At 43.3% G+C, this 23,246-nt stretch overlaps 1 protein-coding gene across 2 annotated transcripts in view; it reads left to right on the plus strand.

Moving 5' to 3' along the window:
- Positions 1 to 23,246, plus strand: part of adam12b (ADAM metallopeptidase domain 12b) — a 77,845-nt gene that overhangs the window by 23,164 nt on the left and 31,435 nt on the right. For both annotated transcript variants that reach the window (XM_047602374.1, XM_047602375.1), the window contains exons 4-11: positions 13,258 to 13,336; positions 15,587 to 15,663; positions 16,320 to 16,509; positions 17,689 to 17,754; positions 18,541 to 18,612; positions 19,035 to 19,204; positions 19,516 to 19,600; positions 22,362 to 22,510. In XM_047602374.1, the coding sequence (XP_047458330.1) occupies positions 13,258 to 13,336; positions 15,587 to 15,663; positions 16,320 to 16,509; positions 17,689 to 17,754; positions 18,541 to 18,612; positions 19,035 to 19,204; positions 19,516 to 19,600; positions 22,362 to 22,510 (888 nt within the window). The remainder of the gene's footprint in view (positions 1 to 13,257; positions 13,337 to 15,586; positions 15,664 to 16,319; positions 16,510 to 17,688; positions 17,755 to 18,540; positions 18,613 to 19,034; positions 19,205 to 19,515; positions 19,601 to 22,361; positions 22,511 to 23,246) is intronic.

The raw sequence follows: 23,246 nt of genomic DNA on the forward strand, positions 1-23,246 counted from the left end.
TGACATTGTAGCTGTAGTTTTTGTTAAGCTTAGAGCACATAGTAATCACATTTTGCCTGCTGCCATCTTTAATTAGTTGGCTGAAGAGTTTGTGGATAAAGCAGAGCGCCCGTGGGGAAGATTGCCCAGTCTTGAAGGACAATAAGGTGTCAGCTGAGGAAAAGATTAGAGTGGTACTTTTTTTTTTTTTTTGACCTGTGGGCTCCGAGCCAAGCTCAAAATCTCCCTCGCAGGCTTATTTTTTTTCTCTCCCGCATGGTTTCATTTTCTTGTCTTAGCCTCGAAAAAAGAGTGATTGATTTTCCAAATTAGACGCCTAAGGTTACGGCTTTTGACCCAGTGACAATACTGCTTTATACAAATGCGCAGTTACGAATCATCTACCCAGTATTGCTGTTGGAGTGAACCGGGCGAGCGTTTTTACAAGGATGTAGGTGTTGGGGCGGTTGATTATTTTAATTCAGCCGAAGCTCAAGGTGACTTTTTACGAGCTCACATACGCTCTGTGCTGTCTGGGACAGGTGCCAGCGTGCGACCCTCCACAGGATAAAACGTGTTACAGTTATTGCTGTAACTGTGCTTCTTAGTGCATCCGTTGCATGCATTGATGCACTAATGCTGCATGTCAGCACGTAGCATCATCTACTACGGGCCTATTTTTAGAGTTCTGCAACAGTAGGGGATGGTGATGGCGTCACAGCAACAATATGACCGTTTCTTTTTGTTTGACCGTCATTGTATATGTTAATTTCTCATTCGTGTGAGGGGAGAGAGTGAAGCGTCTCCTAGCAGCTTTTAACTTTACATACACTGTGCGGGTCACCTGTGAAGGGTGATAGCTAGAAAAGCGCTTTGGACCTCGTATGCATAAGTGAATTCATTCATTTGCGCCTGAGCACTTTGAATGGGTGATGCATTTGCAGCCTTGTTCACAAAGCCCTTAAAGAGGCTGCAGGTTGGAGTTTCTGGCAGGTTGCGGAGGGACAGCCGATGTTGACGATGTATAATATCTATACTTGTCCTAGGGACCGTTTTAATGCATAAGCAGGAAACGCCTCCCAGGGACCACAGCGCTCTATATGTATTGTGTTCAGCACATCATCATGTACTTTTATACATTCATCTGTGACAGGAGGCAACCATTAGTGTACAGTTCGTCATCAAATTACAGCCCCTGTGCCAGGGAATCAGTCCGTCGCAGAGTGTATCACAATCGCATTTCACACACAACCGTCCAAAAGCCTCAGCCGTAAAAGCTTTAATGAGAAATCCTTTTCAGAGCAGAAATTGCTTTGTGCGTGATTCACATCCTCCTTTATATCTCGGCTCGGCGCGGAGAGCGCGTCAATTCTAGTGGACCCGTGAGAAATAAGAACTGTTCTGCTTGAGACGGAACAGCTCGGATTCTGTATCACACTTTCTCCGGTGTTTATCTGAGACGGTTAGCGTCAGCGCCGTCGCTCACGGTGCCGTGAGCCCGGAAAGGTGATCTAAGATACGGAACACAGGGATTTCTGCTGATGTTCCTGGGCTGAAGATAACAGATCTGCAGCAGTGTAGCTCTCTGCTGTTTTGTATACGTCCGCCTCACGCGCATATCACCACGTGTTTAGGTACACAAGTCACATACTGCATATTTCAGCACAATATGACAATATGTCAGTGGACAGGAGACGTGTGGTCTTCCAAACAAAGGGCCAGCTGACATACAACACGTACTCGAAACGCCGTGTGTCCATCACTTCAGAGGATGCTGATGTACATCCATTTCCTGACCCCTACCTATATACCTACAATAACTTTAATCTAAACCCAACATTATCTTTTAACCAGGTCTTCACTTAAAAATTTAAATCAAATTCATCAAGGGAATATTTATCCTTTAAAAGAGGACATGTCCCCACAACATCAGTAACACAAGCACACAATTCAGCTCTGTACACACATGAGGAAGTGTTCACAATAAACCAGATGTTCCTCGGGAGACAAGGCAGACAGGAAGTGCATCATATGACATCCTTAATTGAGGGGAAGTTTTTTCTGTACCGGGTCCATGTGAAATTTGACAGAACTGTAAACATACTGTAACATATGGTTACAGTATGCCTTCATACTGAGAGTTGAAAATTTAGTACGGAAAGAGGATTTCTGCAGGAAAATGACGCATATGTTGTAATTAGTTGATGTATAACTTATGGTTAAACAGTCATTCTTCAGGAAAGTTCTTGTTCTGGTTTTAATTGCCAAATTTACTGTAAACTATAAAGATTTGATAGTGAAAACTCACAAACAGTAAAACAATCAGGTTACAACACACAATAATCTTAACCACAGGGTTTGGGAGTGAAAATGACTGAAAATGTGAACGCACCAATTTAAGAAATAATTCATTCAAAAATAGATACGTATCACAAACTTCAGTTATGTGAAATGCAGTGATGATGCTAAACTAAATGTTATGACTATGGAAGTCACGTTAATGACTTATCCTGCAATAACATGTGACACATAAAACAAGTCTACACCAGATTTGTTTTCTGCAATGCCTAATAATACTTCAGCAATAAAGCTGATTCTGGAGAGTCCTAACTCTTGAACAGTGCATGCTGGGAAGTCTAGCTTATTGATCAAATGTCTGTATGAGGTTAGTATGATGAACTATTCGGCTGTCTTCTTGTAGTGCTTGATGTTGTATTTGTTAATCAACGTTGTTAACAAAGTTTTCCGCATTCTTGTTCAGATCACTAGTTAAAAGGAGGATTTTGCCCGGTTAAATAAAGCACTGTATATCATTAAAATCAAGAAAGTAATAGAAATATAAGTGCTGAAGTGGTCTGACAATAAAGATTAGAAGTTGAAGTTGAAGTGAACTGAAATGAACGAGTTAATGCATTTAGGTTTCCATGTGTTTGGGGGCTTCTTTGTAGTAATGCTGCATCGTCACATCTGAAGATCTGTGGTATTTATTCGTTCCCCTAAAGTAGACGTTAAAGGGAGCTCACTGGCTTTGTGACTTAGATATCCCGTGTTCAATGAATAAATAAATAAATAAATAAATGTAGCACAGTAAATATCTTTTACACAGAGACATCCTCCAGACTCTCCAAAGGTGTCGGTGAACTACTGGAACCACACGTCTGAGTTCTGGTTAACTTAAAAAGCACTTTGTTGTTTTACCACCCGTAGCCCATCCAATAATTGACATCTCCCAGCGAATACGCTGCAGCCAGGTTCCACCGCATCAGCATCAGCGACAGATCGCTCACCCTCATCCGCATGTTAAACTGATACATCAGTGCCAAGCGAAAGTTTCCGTCTCCACTACGTTTGCGGGGTAATGGGCTGCAGAATGACAGATTGCATGCTATTATCTTATTGGAGAATCGGGGCAGCGTCCATGAAAGTGTAAAGAGTGAGCTTAATGACGTGAGACATTTTTTAAGGAGGAGGGGAGAGAATGCTTCACGGGGCCCGGGACTGGAGAGACGACGGCCCGGGACGTGTGCAGTCAGTGGAGCAACAGTGTGTTATAATAATGCAGCTGCCTTTTGCAAGCGCGAGTCATCTTTGGGGCTTCAAGTTTTCCAGCTGTCAATTTTAGGATTCGGATGACATATGAACTGGATTGCGGGAGAGCATTGGTTAGCATCTGAGGCAATCGTAGAGAAGGGGAACGAAAAAGGGTGGAAAAATGAAAGACATCTTTAATGTCTTTTATGCTCAGCTCTTAATTGCACATTTCCCCCGAAAACAAAAAAGAAAAAGTGTGGCTGAACAATGAGGCCGCCCAGGGGAACCACCATAGATTAATTGGACAGACAGGAACCCCCTAACATTAACATTTATGCATTTGTTTACTCTTTTTCAATGAATAATAATAGGCCACCTCCCTTGAAGATCCCTAGTCTCTCATTAGTTCCGGTGTGCAGCTCGTTGTGGATGGGGATGTTCAGGCAGCAAAAGCAAAAGACTGTTCATCTCAGTGGTAGGCAGGCATAAAAAAAAAAAAACAAAAAACATCTTTCTGGGGGTTGATTAGACTACTTGTTTCTCACATGTTTTAATGAAGAGTTTATGCTCCTGCGTGTGCTTCTTTATCTGTGTTTTCTGCACAGTTTGCAGACGAACATTAGAGTTCTGTTGCAAATTGTGCAAACGATACAATTGTATGTCAGTATTTTGTCAGATCATCTATCAGCCGGGGGATGAGTCAGGCCTTTTAAATGGTCCCCCTGATGTTGCAGATCTCCTACTCTTCCTCTGGTTTAAAGGAAAATGATAACATAGAGTCCTGCTAGATATACTGTGTGCACATATACATATATATATCTCAAAACTGACTCTTTTAGTGGTGCTGTTATTCAGATATAAAAAATAAATAAATAACAAAATAGGAAACATACCTATTTAATAATGCATTAACTAAACACACTGCCTGGTACAAAAATATGTTTTATTTCTGGGACTGTAACCAACCATTGAAATATAAAACCATATTTCCTTTCAGTTGTACAGTGTAATCCTAAAAAAATGCATTTGCAGGATATTAAACAATTTTTTCTGAATAATTTTAAACTAAAATGATAATAACAAACACTCGTGGGTGTGCCCCTGACAACATTTCTGATATTGGTTTTGAGCTGTACTGTTTTTAGATCGTGTACCATGCAGGCTGTGACATGCTCGTGTGAATTAGTGTGGGGTCGACTTGTAGAAAGTCTTCTTTCGGGCCGAGGCAAAAACAAGTCAAAGGTCAGACGTTTTTCAGGCGTTCGTAAAGCAGTTTCACCTAGAGCGTCTGGGTTTACCTACCTAGAGACTCTGAAGGCAGCGTTTTCCAGCAGATGGAACATGTTGAGGCCCGAATGCGTCGGTGAGCAGTCACACTCTCGGTGTTTCACTAGTGCACGAGGAGAGAAACCAAAGTGAGAAAATTCATCAGATGTCAAATAGAAGATGAGAACACGCAAACACTGAAGACTTTCCTGGTATTTTAGGGGCGGAACGTATGTGCACATTGGCTGCAGACACAGGTCACGTCACAGTCGTCATCAATGCTGGTAGTTCTTTGATATTATCTTTAAAGTTGAGGAAACATTTTCTGAAGACCCCGTTTTCACATGCAGTCCTAACACTGCTAAAAACTATGGATGTAAAAATGCAGACAGTTAAGAACTTGGTCAGGCGACTAATTGACTGACTAATTGACTGATTGACCCGGATCACACCCCTATTTATCTGATTTCCATTCACCCTCTGGACGATCCATAAAAAGTTCAAATACACCATGAATCAAACGCTATAACAAATAATAGGATATGATAACGGAATTAAACAGTAGAAGTTGAACCTTTTTAAACATAGAATGATTTTTTTTCTATATGCAGAAAACACTATCTGATTTCGACTGTTCCTTAGAAATAATATTTGCATCCTTTACCGCATTCGTCCAACACGCGCTCAGACCTCTGCTATCGGGGGCTCAATTTACAAGCAGCTCGCAATATGACGGGTTGATGGTTCACTGCTTGTTAGTGGTGCTGAAGCTGCCTCGAGGCATTTGGAGTTTGTACCATCATCGTCCGGCGCCAAGAAATATTCGCTTCCCCTTTGTTTGGGAAATAAAGAATCCATGTGCTCCTTTAGTCACACATTTCACATTAACAGCAGCCTAGCGTTTAGCCGGGTTTGCATGGAGAGTAATTACAACAAACAACCTCAGCGGTGAAATATGTGGAGAGGATACAAATGCCAGAGGCTAATTTGGCACGAGACGGACAGGTTGAGCATGTGCATTATAGCAGCTGACCATACCCAGAGACTAGTTGACTGGGCTGAGTCCGCGCACAGCCCTCGCTCTCGCTGCTCCTTAGATGAGCACATTTTCCCTCACAGTGATTTGACAAACTATTCCCTTTAAAGGGAGCAGTGGGAATATGACATCATGCTTTTTGTACAGTTATGAGGAAAAATATGTTTAGTGTGGGAATTGCTTTTCTTTTTCGGTGTTAAATATTCCGGACGTGTATGCCAGCAGCTATGAAACAGTTCATTCTTTAACAGCTCTGCGGTGCCCCATTGCTCTTAGCCCTGGTGGTTGCCGCTCTGTTCACAACCGAGGAAAATAATAAAAATGATATAGCTTCAGCGCAAATTGCAAATTTTCACACCCAGGCTGAGACGTGGTTTCATTAGAAATATAAAAAAAAAAAGATTTGGGGACCGACATCACAGCAGTTTTAATCCTTGTTTTGCACCTGCAGCTTTTAATTTTTATCAAAATTGAGTCATGCATTCATATAACTTTTTAAGACTCTGTGGTGGTGCCGGTGAAAAGCAATACACGGTAAAAAGGGATATCTGGGAGAATAAAAGACAAGGTTATTGTAGGCGTGCTACAAAAGAAAGTAAAACCCTATGGAGATATAAAGGACATGCTGTATATTAGAAGAGGAAGGTGTTTTCACTCGAAAGAAACTGACTTGAGTCAGTCTTGAGTGGCGTACAGTGTATATGAAGATGGACAGAACCTCCATGACATATGTTTCCTGAAGATTAGCTTTGTAGCTCAGTGCGGCGTGTGGAGAGAACTGAACAGAGTGGCCCTGAGGTGGGTGGGTAACACACAGGTGAGACCTGAGAAGGTGGAACTGGATCATTCGAAGCAGCCGCACCCTAATTCATGCCTAACTTCAAGACTTGTTAAAAAATTTTAATGGAGGATCTGTGCAAAAATTCACCCCTGAACAGTGTAAACGCATGGGAAAATTAGCTATTAGGCCTCTAAAGTTGAATATTTTAAAATGTCTGTGGCAACTTTAAGTGACCGTAGAGGAACTGTAGCTTTTGGCACTTCTGCACTGGTTTCACAAGGTGGCCACCTGATGCTGTGCTTTAACACTGTCACCTCTTACACAAACACGGTGGTCGTGGGGAACGTGGTATAATCCACCATGGATAACTGCTGTACGTCACTGTCATTATCTAGGGCTGTGGCTTTGGTGTGGTGAAAATGGAAAGGTCAGAAAAATTAAGCCGAAAATGTCACCAATTTTATCTTTTCATGAATGAGGAAAAAGAAAATGTTTATTACGGTAGCTGGTCGCGCTGCTGTTGACATTTAAGATGTAGTAGTTAAAATATTTTTAAATATCAATAAAAATGTCAAAATAAATGAAACTGTAATCGTTCCCGTTTCTTCGTTTTATCTTGATAACATTTAATTCTTTTTTTTTATTATTTATTTATTTTTTAATCTTCTCTTTATCACATCAGCAGGCAGCGCTAACACAGGGCCATGCAAACCTGTTTTACTACTAGTGTGAAATTATTGACATGATCACAGTCAATGATAGTAGTCAATATGAATGCAGCAGTCAATCTACTGCATTAATTCTTCTCGCAGCCAGTAGGAAATATCGTGAACATGTGATTATGCATGAAATTTTTTTTAAAAAATACTGTGATATACATTTTTATTTTATGTCCTGGTGCCCAGCTCTGTCAGTATCTCCTTTTAGAGGGATTCAGTCCCATCAGTCAGTGGCCACCAGCCACTTCCTATCTCCTTAGGAGAAAAGGCTTTCTTCCACTGTCACTTCATTGTATAGTATTACTCGAAGCCTACCCCCACATTTTATCTTTCATGGTACCTCTATGCTTCATTTTATTTGGTAAAAAGTCGAGCAGTCGTAAAAGTAACCGCATTGTGAGCGTGGCTCTCATAAGAAAATGTCGTCGGAGTTCATCATTACAATTTTTCCTGGGATTTTTAGAGTACGAGAGAGAAACCGCCTCCACTAACTGTATCACTGTACTACGATCCATCATTCACCTCTGCTTTGTAGCGTAGGGAGGCTTGTTTCTCCCTCTGCGATTTGTTGTACTGATGTGATTGACTTCGCTCGCCTTAGGCACCACATCCCACATAGAGCTGTGACTCCTGAGGTGAGGGACACACATGGAAGGAGCGTGTATCCTCTCTGTGATCGGTTTTATATTTGGGTATGAACGGCATTAAAGATTAAAATAATGAAGGCTAAATCCCTAAAAAGAAACGTGGTGGAAAAAATCACACGTTTATTCTTTTCCTCTCTGATCAGAACATCATTTTACGAAAGGTGTCGTCATCTAAACTTCTGTGAACTCGCTGCAGAATAATGATCTAAAGTGAACAAGCTGCTCTCTCTGTGACTTCTAATTTAGCAAAGAGCGATTTTCACTCATTAAGGAGTTATCTTTGCTTTGGTCAGTCAGCATTTAAATAGGTTTGGTCCATTAGCCTGCTTGTTTGATACTCATTTGGTGGCTGCTGGAGGGTTTTATACTGAAAGATTTTTGTCTGCTCTCTCATTAATCCGACTTTTTAGCCTCGCTAATGACGAGGTTACTGCGCTCGGTCAGTTGGTCAACCAATCTGGTCCAATCTGAAGATTATCAACATGTACTGCAGGCATTTTAGGCTCCAGAGGAGGAATCTCAATGACTCCGTTGATCCATGGACTTTTTCTCACGAGGGTCATATTTTGTGTTAATGTGTCTCAACAAATATAAGATGATTTGTCATGAAAGTTGGTTGAGGTATTGAAGTTTCATGGGGGGAATCTTAATGACTTTCTGTTGGCATCAGCCTTCCAGTTAAATAATATCCGTTGATGGATTGGTATAAGGTTTGGTACAGACAGTCATTCTTCCTTGAGGGTGAATCCACCTTGGCTTAGTTATTTTTATATTAGGGTGAAATGCTATTATACGGGGTTGCCTGAACTTTTGTACAAACTTGTCCCCCATAGGATGGATAGTCATAACTTTGGGATTTGGGTTTTTTCAGCTACGCGGGATAGACATTTCCATTGGACAGAAGTCGCATCTGGTACCATGTAATTAAGAGCGCTCTTTATGATTTCATAGAGTACAGAAATATGTAAAATGGAAGTAAAGATGGGGCAGAAAGCGATGTAGTGATTAGCACTGTTGCCTCACAGCAGGAAAGCCTGGCAACCTGTCCAATATTTACCCTGTTAGCTGGTATAGATTTGCCACAACTACCAACAAGATACGCTGTTATGGATGGATGGATGGATGGATGGATGGATGGATGGATGGATGGTGAAAAGCAGGATGCAAGTCTCCTCCTCCTTGTGGTCAGAGTCTGTGATCTCCAGGGGTTATGAACTCCTTTAAACTTTAAATAATTTGTATTTCATGCTAATTGGCAAATGTCAAAACGGCTCTAAATATCAGCAAACTGGCATGTTCACTGATACCATGTTAGCTGCTTATGTTAGCATTTAGCTCAGAGCTCGACCGTTCTTAAAATAGCACCACGTATGCTGGCGTTTCCCACAAAGTTGTTGTTTTTGTAGAATCATGGAATAATGCTGAGTGACTGAGTGAGTTTTGCGTCAGTCAATCTTTAAATCACCGTAATAACGCGGCCGCTGGATTTAGCGACAAATAGCAGCAGTCTGTGCAGTTCATCTACAGGAATGCTAAATGTAAGCTAACACGTGGAATTCATGGGCAAATTTTTGCGAGATTAAATAAAGTATCAGCGAATAAATCTAATTCATAGTAAACAGCTGACTTTCAATGTAATTTTACTAGCTAGAGCTTATAATGTTTATGTAGCTAGCAGAGATGGGACACTTGCTAATATAGTTTAACAGATTCCTTTTAAGAAGAGATTATGACTATTATTTGTACAGGCTGCAGGAACCGAGTGGACATAGTCACTCTTTTACAAAACCAGTCAAAGGTTGGAGGAAGGCACTCCTTTCACTCTGCAGTCCAGCAGATTTTTCCATTTCGCTCCCTCCTCTCCTCCCACCTTTGTTTCTGACGCACCCCGGTTTTCTCTGGCTTTCTTCACTCCGGTGCTCCCACCACGGCCAAGCCTTCGCTGAGGGGACACTGAGCTGTATGTAAATCAATTTGGAACGCAGCCACATGAGGAAATAGAATTAGACTTGTCAGCCACACCTCTTTAGTTCCTCCTCTCTTCTTCTTTCCCTCTCCTCTCCTTCTGTAGTAGTACGCTCATGCCACCATAAGTAGTAGCTATAGGAAGGCTCAGGGTTAGGGAGGAGGATTAAAAGAAATCAGTGAAGTTAGCAGTCTTCAAAGGAAGCGGAGAGGCTGCACATTCCTCTCAAATGGTTTCATGCTCAAGGGGATTTGTGTAATGGTGAATTATTACATGAGCCACATAGTCACATATATGTAAATGAGCCTCGGCACTTTAAATTTGCACAGAACATTGTATTTTCTGAATGCCTGAGAGGAAGACGATATTAAGCGACGAGTGACACAGCTCCCACTTCATCGATTACGCCGTCCTCGCGAGTCTGTGCCTGTAAGGTTTGATTTGTTCTTTTTACATAAAACTCATCAAATCACATGTTTGGTTAAGCAACAGCCACGTTCTACTGTGCTGCGTCAGTTTCACGTACGACGGGGGGTTGTATTTGTCAGACGGATGCTGTCCTTTTCCTTTATGGTCCTTTATTGCCTTACCCAGGTCTCTGGCAGATGTACTGTATGTTGGCTATTCAGTCGTGTCAACAGATGGAAGAGGACCCACACATCCTTGTGAGACATCAGGGATCAGAGGTTGGTTCTAAGGTTACATCAGCTTCGCAGGCAGCACAATGAGCGTTCCAGCAGAACGTGTGGGTGTTTTGATTCACAATTACTGGAAGCACAAATAGCGAACTACGCTCCTAATTACATTTGAACAATATAAGAGTGAGCGGCATGCTGGGCTCAGAAGGCAACTGCGGAGGCTGTTTATCCACTTCCTTAGAAACAATCAATAATTTGTGCATTAAATACATTTTCATGAGCGGCTTCTAAGATGCCGAACAAAAGAGATGGGAGACTCTTTTGGAGACAAATAACAATATTCCCCCCCGCCCCCCTCCCAGAGGTGCTGTTAAAGAGCCGGCCATTCATCACAATTAACCTGGCCGACTATTAGCGAATAGTTAATTAGATGTTAGACGGCGTCTAATGAATCGTAGCACACACTTAGCAGCGTCGAGTGTGAAGTTATCCACTTAAGCTGTTATTGGTGATTTATGTGTAATTTTGAATAAGAAAAATATGATTTTTTACTTCAATTACAGGTGATAGAATAAATTTCAAGGTTGAAGTCGCCGTTCTCCCTCTTGTGGAATGAAGACGCTTGTGAAAGCAAAAAAAAACACAAAAAAAACAACAACAAAAAAAGGCTTTTACGCATCCATCAGCGCCTTTCGCATTTCCGTTCCTTTCATAAATTTCACCACCTGTTTCTTACAACACTCCCAGGGAAAAATTCAAAGTGGCACTGCACGCTGGGTTTCTGGTGAGGCAATTTTTAGCCCATCTCTCATCTGCAGCCCTCCATCTAAATTGCATATGATTGGCTGCTTGTTCCATTTGATAAAAATAGGGATGGAGGTGGGCTGCTGTTGCTTAGAAAGAAGGCGTAATCACGTGGAAGTCTCCGGGCGCTCGGGGAGACGTTGCGCGGTTCATCCGCAGTCCTGTGGAAATAAGAAAGTCAAAATCAAGTTTGTTAAAAGGAAAAACCGAGGCCTGTTTAAAACAGGGCTCAGCTTTACTTCTGAGACCCTGAGCCGCAACCAGGGAAAAATTAGCACACGACAGAAAAGGGAATGAAAAGCCTTTGATCCTCAGTGTGGTCATTTATAACTGTGTCCCACACCAAAAGGTAACCAGGGAGGGCAGAGGAAACTCTCCTCAGACGCACAGTAAACATTCACGGCCTCATAAACTCTGTGTACTTTTGCCAAGGAGTTGATTACAGGGACGTTCCATCATGTAAATCCTACAGCTTTTCCTGCAGCATGTGTCGTGGTAGCGGAGGCAGCGCCACCCTAAGCTGGCTTTCCCAACATGTCCCTAAAAAATACAGCATTTGCTCGGAATTATCTCCCGCATGACACAAATCCCATATTTCCTGCTAGCGTGGCAGTTTGAATGTGCCCTTCTTTGCTAAAATATCATGATGTTGTGTTGGAGGTGTCAGGGAACGGGCTGTTTATCACCTCCTAAATGCCACTTCTGCGAGTTCAGTGTAGAGGTTAATTCACATTGCGTTTATTTATTTTTTTTCATTAAGCGTGCACTGCCCTCTGATGTGTCATCCATTTTTAATGAGACACACCGGCCTCTTCAAAGTGATTACGCTCCGGCTTGACTTATCAGATTTGGTTTTGAGCTCGCTAATGGCATGATAAGGCACATTAAAACGATAATAAGTATTTAATGAACTTAAATGTGGTCGGGCCCGGGGCACAGAGGATTGATCCTTTTTTAAACAGGTCATGAAAAATGTACGTTAAATATCCAGATATCAAATGGTCCGGAAGTGTGAAAACTAAAATGCATTTTTTTTTTTTTTTGGCTAAATCCGGTCTCATCTAATTCTGCTTTGTTTGGCGCATGCAAGCTGTGTGGGATGGGACAACATCTCGATTGATTCCCTCTGCGATTTGCCAAACGGTGTGTTCCAGATTTTAAATCCTCTCGAGCCCCTCTTCTGCTTATGTGACACGGCATTTCTGTGCTTGGCAGACAAACTCAAAGTGACTATTTTGCACTCTAATCACCCTTTGTTAAAAAAAAAAAAAAATGTGTTGAGGTTTTCTGAAGTTTAGAGTGAGAAATAATTGTCAATTCTCTGTGTTTTCTCCCCTCTCCTCACTCACGCTCTCCCTCTCTCCTTCTAAGACACACACACACACACACACACACACACACACACACACACACACACACACACACACACACACATCTTGAGATCATGCTGCCTGATGTCAGTGTGATTATGCAGCTGCAAAAGATGGGTGTTCCTATGGCTCCTCTGCCAGTGCTCGGGGCGGGGCTCTATGTGTCCATCTGTTCGTGGCCTGAGGAGGAAAACAAACGCGCGCCCTTACACACTGTTTAAAATATGTCCTCACACGCACACACACACACACACGTAGAGGAACGTGCAAAATAATTACCTCAGCGGGGATTCAACTCAGTCGTGCTGAATGCCAGGGGATTCAAGGACACGTACAAATCGCCTAATAAATTCTACAGAAAATCCGAGTCTCTCCCATTCTCAGAATACTAAGCATCGTCCAACAAATCCTCACAAGCGACACTAAATCTAGGTGAAAAAGTCAACTCTTCTAATCAGCGCACACGATTCCACAAAAAGAAGTGCTCATTGCGTCTGTTTTGTGTTTGCTCTCTTCTTAGGGGTCTCTTTGCGAGCCATTACGCCGAGACACATTACCGGGAGGATGGAAGCGCAGTCACCGGTGCTCACAACTTCACGGTACGGGCGACACACTCCGGCGGCTCCTTTTGACATTTATGGTCAAAGCTGACGTGCGGCCGGCGCTCCGCGGCCACGTCGTAAAAAAACGGACCCTTTAAAAAATGTTGTGGAAGACAGATGGTTTTCATTTTTTTTTTTTTTCTCAGAGTTGATCAAATTTACAGACTAAAATATACACTGTGTCTTAGACGTTAGTTAAAGATGAAATATAGCCTTGGCTTCAGAGCGTGTTTTTTTTTTAATTGATTCAGTGTGACCCGGCGTGTATTTGAAAGCCTCTGGCTGTTGCCAAGCAGGACATCTGTCCCGTAGTCTACTTGATGATAAGCTGGTTGTTTTTCAGCCAAAGTTGCCATCAGGATTTTTTTTTTTATGTATTTCTTTATTTATTTATTTTCATGGAATCCCCGTTTTAGCGGCTGATGTATTCCTGACTGCTTATTCCACCCTGTGCGTGCTTGACTTGCAAAGCAAAGTGCCTGCTGCTCTTGACAAAAAGACTCACTTTGAATTAGGGCCAATCACTGTGTCAACTCCAACGCTCGAAAACAGTTTATGTGGCTCATAAAAGAAAATCCAAGAAGAATTCATTCTTCATTCGGTGATGTTTTCACTCCGTGTGACATCAGCCATTGTGTGAGAAAGAATCATTTATCTGTCACTGCAGAAACCTGTGATTAGGGACTTTGAAAGCCTCTCTCTTTTCTAATGTGGTAGGTTAACAGTCTTTTGCTCTTTTGTTGCTTAGTTGGATTGAATTAACGCCGTGTAACTGAACAGCGGTGAGGACAGTTTGACAGGTTGCTTATAGCTTGGAGGAGCAGTGTTTGGTAATTCAGAAATGACTGACAAGTCAATTTCTTGCGAAGATATACAAACCGTTTTCCCCGCTCTCCCTGTCTCACCCTTAATTTTGCACAGGAGGATCACACACTTTGCATCGGGCTGTCAACCAGACATATTGTCTTCGATATGCTTCACACGCCGGCACACTTTCAGTACCTGCAATCAGCCGTGCGCTAATCAGTTAGATGTCCTGTAAATAAGCTCTGCCGTTCTGTCCGTTGTATAAATTCAAAAGAATCACATCAGAAAATGTAATGATTCTGCTGCCGCCGCTCTAGCACACAATGCGACACCTAATAAAATAAACATAAGCTGAGTTGTGCAGTAAATCAAAATGTAAATGAACTCCCTATCAAGAAGCAGCGGGTCAGTAATTCTTGCAGCCAAACATTATTCAAACTGCGTCTGTCTTTTCACGTCAGTGTTTTGCTCAATTAAATCATCATTATACTTCGGATTTGAAGGAAGCCACAATGTACCTACGTTAAACGTAATATAAATAGTGAAATTAGATGATGTAACCAAACATATTGATACTTATTGATACTCAAAATGCAAGTCTTTTGGAAATCTTCCAAAGTATTTGCGTGGAAAGCATTTAACTACTCTAAGTGACGGTGACAATAAACCGTCGCCATCTGATGTTTTTTTTTTTTGTTTTTTTTAAATAAAAGGTAAACCAATCTAGGTCAAGCATAGCCTAAGCACAAAGCCTGTGTTCTATTTTTAATCCAATGCCATAACCACCTGGCTCACTAATTTGCTCTGAACTCAAACAGATTCCATTTTTGCAAAAATCTCACCTCGCCGCTCAACACAGGGGATGAGGAATGGCCAGCGTGGAGGCTGAAGACAGTTGGTTTAAGAGGAGCGCTGCTAGGCAGTAAATGGGGCTCTGTATTCCTTCATAACAAGAGTCATTTCCTCTGCTCTCCGCATGCTCAGACAGCAGTGTTTTCACTGCGTCTGGGGAGCCTTAAATGTCCTCTCTTCGCCTCTCCGAGGCCACTCAGACAGAATAATGAACGATAAACAATTACCATATTACTTTTACCTCCTGCACGTGTCAGTTTTCCTTCAGCCGCGCAGGTCGCGTTCATTTTCGAGCGGCCTGTTTGTACGGCGGGACAGTGAGGAGGGAAGACGGTGCTGCGGAGCGCGCTAATTAAAATGAACATGAGTTGGGACAGCATCTGCGTAGTTCCACTGTGTATTGTCCTCTTTTGCTCTTTTGAAGTCAGGTAAAAGCTGCGGCGGGAAATGTGACAAGCTGCTTTTGCTGTTTTGTTTTTTTAATATGATACATATTTAATCACGTTATCCAGTGGGAGACTCTTTCTTTTCGCAAAGTGTTCCCCCGTTTATAAAAGCTTTTTTTTTTTTATTCACAATCTCTTTTAGAATAACTGCTACTACCACGGGGAAGTGCAGGCTCATCCCAACTCCGATGTTACCCTCAGTGCCTGCTCGGGCCTTCGGTAAGAAGCATCATTTTGTATTCAAGCGGCGTCCCATCGCTGCCCTTTAAGTGCTATTTGCCACTGCAATGTTTATATTTACTTAAGTCACTCAGCACAGCAGCCCATCCCTCTTAAGCCCCTTAAGCGTGCTGTCAGTAAGTTGTTGCGTGACTCGCAGGAATTGGAGAAAATGTCACACCTCATTGTCTTTATTCACAGAGGGATCCAATAAATATCTGCTCTCATTTTGGCAGTAATTGGCATCTTGCCGTCGCTAATGACCGACTCATGGTTTGAACTTTTTCAGAGATGTTATCCAAGTCCTAACATGCACGCTTTCGTCTCCTGCTTAATTAAACAGCAAGGAAACATTTCTGGAAGCGGAAAGTGTTTAGTTTACCGTCGAGACCTTGTTATCAGCACGGTAAAAGCAAATGACACAGAACATTTATTAACAATTTGTGGCAAGCACGCTCGAACTGAAGCGAGAGATTCAACACGAGATTTGTGAATATCATGAGGACTTTTAAGCCGAGCGTGTTTTACGGTTTCGTTTGGAGAGGGAGCCACTTCGCTTGTCACTTATTCGATTAGAGAGCATTCAATCAAATTCTGCATTTCAGAGACGTGCTTTGAAGCTTTGTTTTTTTAGACCCGCGCTGTTGTCCCCGCAGAGGCTTCATCGCGCTTGAGAACAAGACATTCATCATCGAGCCCGTGTCGGGCCACGGCGCCGGGGCCCACTTCATATACCGAGTGGAGGAGCTCAGACTGACCCCAGGAGCCTGCGGCCACGGCTTCAACATGTCCTCCGTTCCCGCCGAAAACCACATCAAAAGCCCCTTCCAGTCCTTCCACGCGAGGGTGAGATTAGTATCGTGTTGTTTTTTATCACAAAGCTATCAGAGCCGGTGGATATCGCGGTTCAAAGCTGTATTATCATCAGTGTGAGTATGTTTCCTCGTGTTTCCTTGTCAAAGGTTTCCAAAGGGTAAGGCTAGCATTCAGCTGATGAAACATGGATTTGTGTCTGACCAAAGATGAGAATACTGGCAAGCGCACGAGTTTGGATAAGTTCCCTCAGGGTGCTGCCTTGGGCTTGACACTCATTTTATCTGTGCTCAGAGCCCAGAGTCAAGGGCCCATGCAGAACGTTTGGCTGATGATTTGCATGGAGCAGGTGCGGCATCCATCTGCCCCTATTTCCAAGCATTAAAAACTCCATTCGAGTCGGGGAGTGAAACTCGCCGACATGCAGTACTTAATGACCCCTGAGTGGTAGAGAATGTCTGCTTTGGGGTTTTTTAGAAGCGCATCAGTTTTACTTTATAAGAACGGGCAGTGGGGAAAAAAGTCAGGTTATGCGTAGTATCCGGACTTTTCTAAACCACACAAGACCACTTGTGAAATCAGTTCAAAGCGGTGGCTTCAGTCACAGCATTCACACTCGTATAGTTGCGTAGAAGCTTGCTGAGCTAGCTCTGTTTCATACTTGCATGCTAAATGTGGATTTACAGCTACAAGATGATTAGCTAGGCATGAAATCTGGAAAGCTAGCTCTGCCCAAATAATCACCTCTAGCTACGGTTTAATCTTGTTTGTTTAATGCATATATTTTTTTTTTTGCCAAAAAGAACTTAATTATTACTTAGAGAACTTTGAAAGCTGTAATTTTCGTTTCCCTTCTATATTCCATTGTAGTTCATCATTTCTCCCGTTTATGCTAAGCTAAGCTAACTAGCTGCTACTTGTACCCTCATCGACCGCACAGACACAAAACTGGTTTTAGTCTTTTCATCTAACTCTTGGCAAGAAAGCTTTCAAGTGCCCGTCTGTAAAGGTCAACAGTTTCTTAAACATTTTTTTCCAGCATTGTAGGCTTGAAATTGATCATTTAAGGCTTTTACTGGTGAACTGGGAGAAGCAAAAAAAAAAAAAAGAAAGGCTAAAAAACGCAGTGTCCGCAGAAATGGCTTTAGGAGTCAATCTTTTTTTCCTGCAATTCTCAGCGATAACCTGCTGCATCTGTGTTTTTTACCTCAGCATAAACGGCACGCTCAGAAGACGACCAAATACGTCGAGCTGATCATCGTCGCAGACAACAGGGAGGTAATGCACCTTGCTTTTGTTTCCATTCACAAATTCACAGTGTTTGACGTAATGATTTTATGGTGTAAGCAGAAGCAGGCCGCTGTAAGCTGTGCTAACATTAGGGGCGAGTCCCGCCGGAGCTGCGGGATGAGGTGAGCGTGCAACAAGCGGTGTGGTCCTGTGGCAGCTGCTCCGCTTTGACGGGAAGTTTCTGTTTTCGATTCCCGAGCAGACGGGAAACAGGAAAAAAATCCATGTGGATACAGAAGAGTCTCCCATAAGCACCGACGAGCTCGCTGAGCAGGTTTTCTCCTGACAGCTCGTTGCTTCTGCTGATCTGAATGGAAAGAAAGGAAAAAAAAAACAAAAAAAACAAGGGATTAAGTGTTGTCAGGTACAGATTTCAAGTCCACGATCCACACAGGTGGATGCGCAGTAGGGTTGAGATAGAAGGATAGACTTCGCTGCAATTTGAATCCAAAATCTTTGCTGGCCGCCATATCTGCCAATATACCTGCTCCCTGCCCCTTTGCCAATCTGTCTCTCTCACACTAGGTGATTTTTCTGCATCCATATGGCCACAGCGTGACAGGCAGAAGCACACACCGAAATACACGGCGTCTGTGAATATTTTAAGCGACCCATTCATGCAAAATGCTGCCTTTCTCGCGTGTGCCGCGGCGTTTCACGGTTTTTAGTTCTGAAAATGACAGCCTCATTTATGTCATCACGAAACACCCACCACTTGTGGGTGTAAATTCAATTTTTTCCACTCCACTGATTACTTGCAATTTTGTTTTCCAGTTTCAGAAGCAGGGGAAGGACCTGGAGAAGGTGAAGCAGAGACTGGCGGAGATCGCCAATTACGTGGACAAGGTAAAACATCCTCTCCCCTTTGCACGGGGGGGATAAATCACTTTTTTAAAATAGAAATATTGTTGGCAGCGGAGATTAATGGCGTGACTGTGTGATATATTAATTTCCTACTAAAGCAGCTGATTTTAGTCCTCCTAAAACCTCAGCCAGAGCTGTGGATCTTTCAGCTCGCAGACACAGTTTGCAGACGGATTTACGTTAAAGAAGCTGATCATGTGAAATGGAATGAAAAGAGGCCTTGTCTCCGATGCACACTGTCGATGATTCCTGGCTGTCGTATTGGGAAATAATATAATTCAGTGATTTGAGTAACCAAAGGTCCCTCTCGTTTGTTTTGCAATCTAATATAAATCTCCTAGTTTCCCTCCTGGCTTTTCCTTCCGCGCCGACACTCGTGTGCTTATCGACACGCTTCCCTTCAGTTCTACAGGGCCCTGAACATCCGTGTGGCGCTGGTGGGTCTCGAAGTGTGGAGTGACGCTGACAAATGCCCCATCACCCAGGATCCTTTCACCACCCTGCACGAGTTCCTCGACTGGAGGAAAGTCAAACTGCTGCCCCAGAAGCCTCACGACAATGCTCAGCTCATCAGGTGGACATTTAAGCAAATTAAACGAATATTCTTATTGGTACCCTGAAAAAAAGATCTTTAAAGGGAACCAGTAGCAGTTTTACATATTTAGTCATTGCCTACAAAGTTGCTTCTCCTGTACTTCCATTCATTTTGCTGTCGGTAACAACGTCTCCTTCAGTTTATTAATAAGCAATACTGAGGTTGCACCATTATATCAAGACAAATGTTTCACAAACTGTTTCTCAACATGGAAGGAAGTTCAGAACAAACGCACTAGCCAGCACCTCCCTCCTTTAAAACATGTGTCCCCTGCCTCCTTCCCTTTGCAGCGGGGTTTACTTCCAGGGCACCACCATCGGCATGGCACCCATAATGAGCATGTGCACAGCGGAGCAGTCCGGGGGCATCGTCATGGTGAGTGTGAAACCTCCTCGCCGCTCCCAGAGCCCCGCCGCCCTCCTCTTCCTCCGCGCAGCTTGATCGTATCAGCGCGGACATTGTTCAGATTCAGCGATCTAACACAATCCAGACTTTACACACACACACACACAAAAAAAAAAAAAAAAAAAAAAGGTGTTTGCTGTTTGCTGGAAGGGCGCTTACAGACAGGTCTGGCAGGAAGTCAAGCTTTAAAAACATAATGATATTTGTGCTGGCGCTCCCTTAACATTACCACAAACACCCAAATGGAGAAAACAATATGTAAAACTACGCTCCCAGAAGGACCGTGCTGCAGACACGCTGTTGCAGACATGCAATCTGTCTTTCACGTGCCAACTCTAATACCTCATTCAGACATGCGACGCAATTAAAACTACATTCACTTCTCTCTGTGTGTAGATCAACATGCGTCAGTGCTTGGCTCGGCTCACGTGGTGTTGCCAGGGTTATAAGGTTCAGTGATATGGGTGTTTAAATGTCATGTAACAAACAGAACGAGGAGAAGCAGGAATGCTGAACCGAAATGTCGTGTTTATGTGTTATTACTGGATGTGAGCTTAGTGTCAGGAGCTGTATGTGGAGTGTGTGTTAACAGTGAGAAACGGGATGACAGCTGCATGTATCATGAATGAGGCCAGTGCAGTGTTGAGCATATCTTGTGTAGCACACCATAGTGCGCCATCACGCTGTGTGCAGGTCTCAGTGTGGTCACATGTCTTCATCCGAATGCATCTTTGTACACATAACAGTGCGTCACAGCCACCACGCTGAATTACTACACAGAGTAAATTAGCAGCCTGTTATAGCACTCGACACCGATGCCAAATCACAAAGTGGTTATCAGCCCAGTGCCACTATGCCTCAGCCCGTATGTGAACCCCCACCCCACCACCCCCCTCCCCATTAATAGATATGTTTTCTGCTGGCAGCTGGTGTGACAGGGCTTCTCCAGATGTTTGTCTTCTCCATTACTTACACACAACAGATGGTCTGGACTGAGATTAAAGGGCCGCATAAGTAGTTAAAGGGCGGCCAGGGGAGATGCACCGTTTCTCAAACCACACTCTGCCATGTGTTCATCTGCTCCAAGCCCTTTATTTGCTCCACATGTTTGTTCATTTGGACACTGCGATGTTATTCATTATTTATTTGCGAGTGCTTATTTACGCGGTGCGGTGTGCAGAGGTTTGCGGCTGGAAATGATACGAGGGAGACCTTTCAAAAATGGCGGCTTGTAGCCGCCTCACAACAACGGTTGTGGCTTCCTTCGTTTCCGCTGATGTTGCACTTTTTTCGGCGAGGAAGCGCACAGCTATGGATTATCCGCGCTCCCACACACGCTGTGCAGTGCGGACGCGCACTCCCCCGATAAACATGACAGTAGCAAAAGAAAGTTTTCCCATCCTTCCTGCTTAAAGGCGGGGTCCCTCTCCCCATGATGCTGCTCTTTAATCAGAGCAGGAAGTGGTCCGACTCGTCCTCAACTTTGACTTACGACCTAGCCTTGAAAGGAGACGTGTGAGTTTCTCATGTACATGGCAGAGAACCACAGTAAGATATACAGTAGTATGTGGGCGGCCTTTTTTCTCAGGGGTTGCCAGATATAAAATGCTGAATAGTCCACACTCTAAAGAGTATTTGTGGTTGGGTTTGGTATTCAGATCTGATCTGCCTAAAAGGCTAGAACAGTCTCATGTGGCTAACATGCATAGACACAGACATTTGTGCAAGGATTTTAACTATAGCATTATGTGGTTGCATATTTAATTTCTGTTTTTAACCATTTAGCTCTTTGACACTAAGCCCACGCTTACATGTGTCTCTCTTTTCTTGTGTAAACCAGCGGAAAGGTTCATGTGTTCTTCAGATAACACTGAGACAGACATGCTGCGACAGTGGAGTATGTATTCAGAGTTGCAGTTAGGAAAATGTGTGACTGGTGAATTCTGTTACCCATGGGCAGAGTCGGTAAGCTAGCTAACCTGTCCATGCGTGAAGGTATCGATCTTATTATCTAGTGCTCTATCATGTGTTCTCTGTTGTCCAAAATGTCAAAAAGTGATAACGTTAACTGTGTTCCAGTGGTTTGCATTACGTGACAAAACGTGTATAAGCAGCCTCACAATTTGTATAGAAAATATTTGTAAATGTAACAGCAAAATTCAACTATTACCAAAACACAAATGACCAGATCATCACCCTGAAGCTTACATGTCTTTTATCACTTTATCTCATTTCCAGTCTCTCCTTGGCACACATACTATAAACCTACTTCATTTCTCAATTGCCCTCCAAAAACCATCTTGTCTGTGTGTGTGTGTGTGTGTGTGTGTGTGTGTGTGTATTTTTTCCCTAACCTGTCCGTCTCTGTAATACTGGTTGAAACAGAAACGTCCACCACTCTTCAGTCAGGAGCTCTTGCTCATCGATGCAGTACCCGATCATACAGCGGCAGGCCTTATGGACCTTCCTGGCAGCAAGTATGATTGGGTCTGCAGTAGCAGTGGAGTGTCAGATGAATTCACCGCTCCACAAGGAGAATGAGTAATAGAAGAAGGATGAGGGGGTTCGATAGTGACCTCTTCAGAATGGTCCTCTTTGAAATTTCTTGTTTTTTTCCCCCCTTTTTTTTATGAGCAGCTTTGAACTTTTTACTCTTACCTTGCTAATGCATAACCGAACAGGTAGGACTGGACGTAATAAACATATCTGGTGCCCTTTCTGTCTGTCGTAGGATCACTCTGAGAACCCGCTGGGTGCCGCCGTGACTTTAGCTCATGAGCTGGGACACAATTTTGGCATGAACCACGACACCCCAGAGCGCGGCTGCGGCTGCAGGATGACTGTTGATCGCGGAGGCTGCATCATGACCCCCTCGACAGGGTGAGACTCCGGTGATCTTTTCTCAGAATGCATGATTACGTACGACACTCAAGGTTTGTTTTGCTGGACTGGCTGCTGAAAGGTTTTCTACAACAAGGCTGAAAGAAAGTGGGCGCAGATTTAAGACCCTCAGCTCAGACAAAAAGTCTGATCTATGTTGGTGGCGCGGACGATCATCTGCACGTGACACTTCATTGTTTATGCGTTGATGCGAGAGAGAGAGAGAGAGAGCACACACACTGACACACTGACATGCACGCGTTTGGCCTGAGACTACAGCAGCTGCTGTCGCATTCTACTGGTGTCGCCTGAGTCGCTGAGATAACGGTGCTGCTGCAAGTGATGGACTCTGTGACTGTTAGTAAACAGCAAGCAGATAAGGCCAACCCAGAGCGCAGTACCAGATTTCACCCTTGGTCTGGTGCCGGTCTGGTTTGTCTGATGGCGGAGCCGCGGAAATATGTGGTCAGTGTGAAATCCACAGCACAGTCGCTGTTGCTGTTCAAATAGTTGTTATTGGATTTGAAAACTTTTCAAACTCCTAATAAATCTCACCCAGACCCTTACAAACTAACATCTACCTCAGCCTACATCTGTCCCATACGTTAATCATATCATCGGGGGGTTGAATCATAATCGAGCACAAATGATGCGTTTCGATTTGCGGGTGCATGGCAGGAAACGTTGCCAGGTCCCATAAATGTGCCGCTAGAGTGTCAAATCAGATTCAGACAGA

Source organism: Mugil cephalus, chromosome 13, assembly GCF_022458985.1.
Source record: "Mugil cephalus isolate CIBA_MC_2020 chromosome 13, CIBA_Mcephalus_1.1, whole genome shotgun sequence".
NCBI lineage: Eukaryota > Metazoa > Chordata > Actinopteri > Mugiliformes > Mugilidae > Mugil > Mugil cephalus.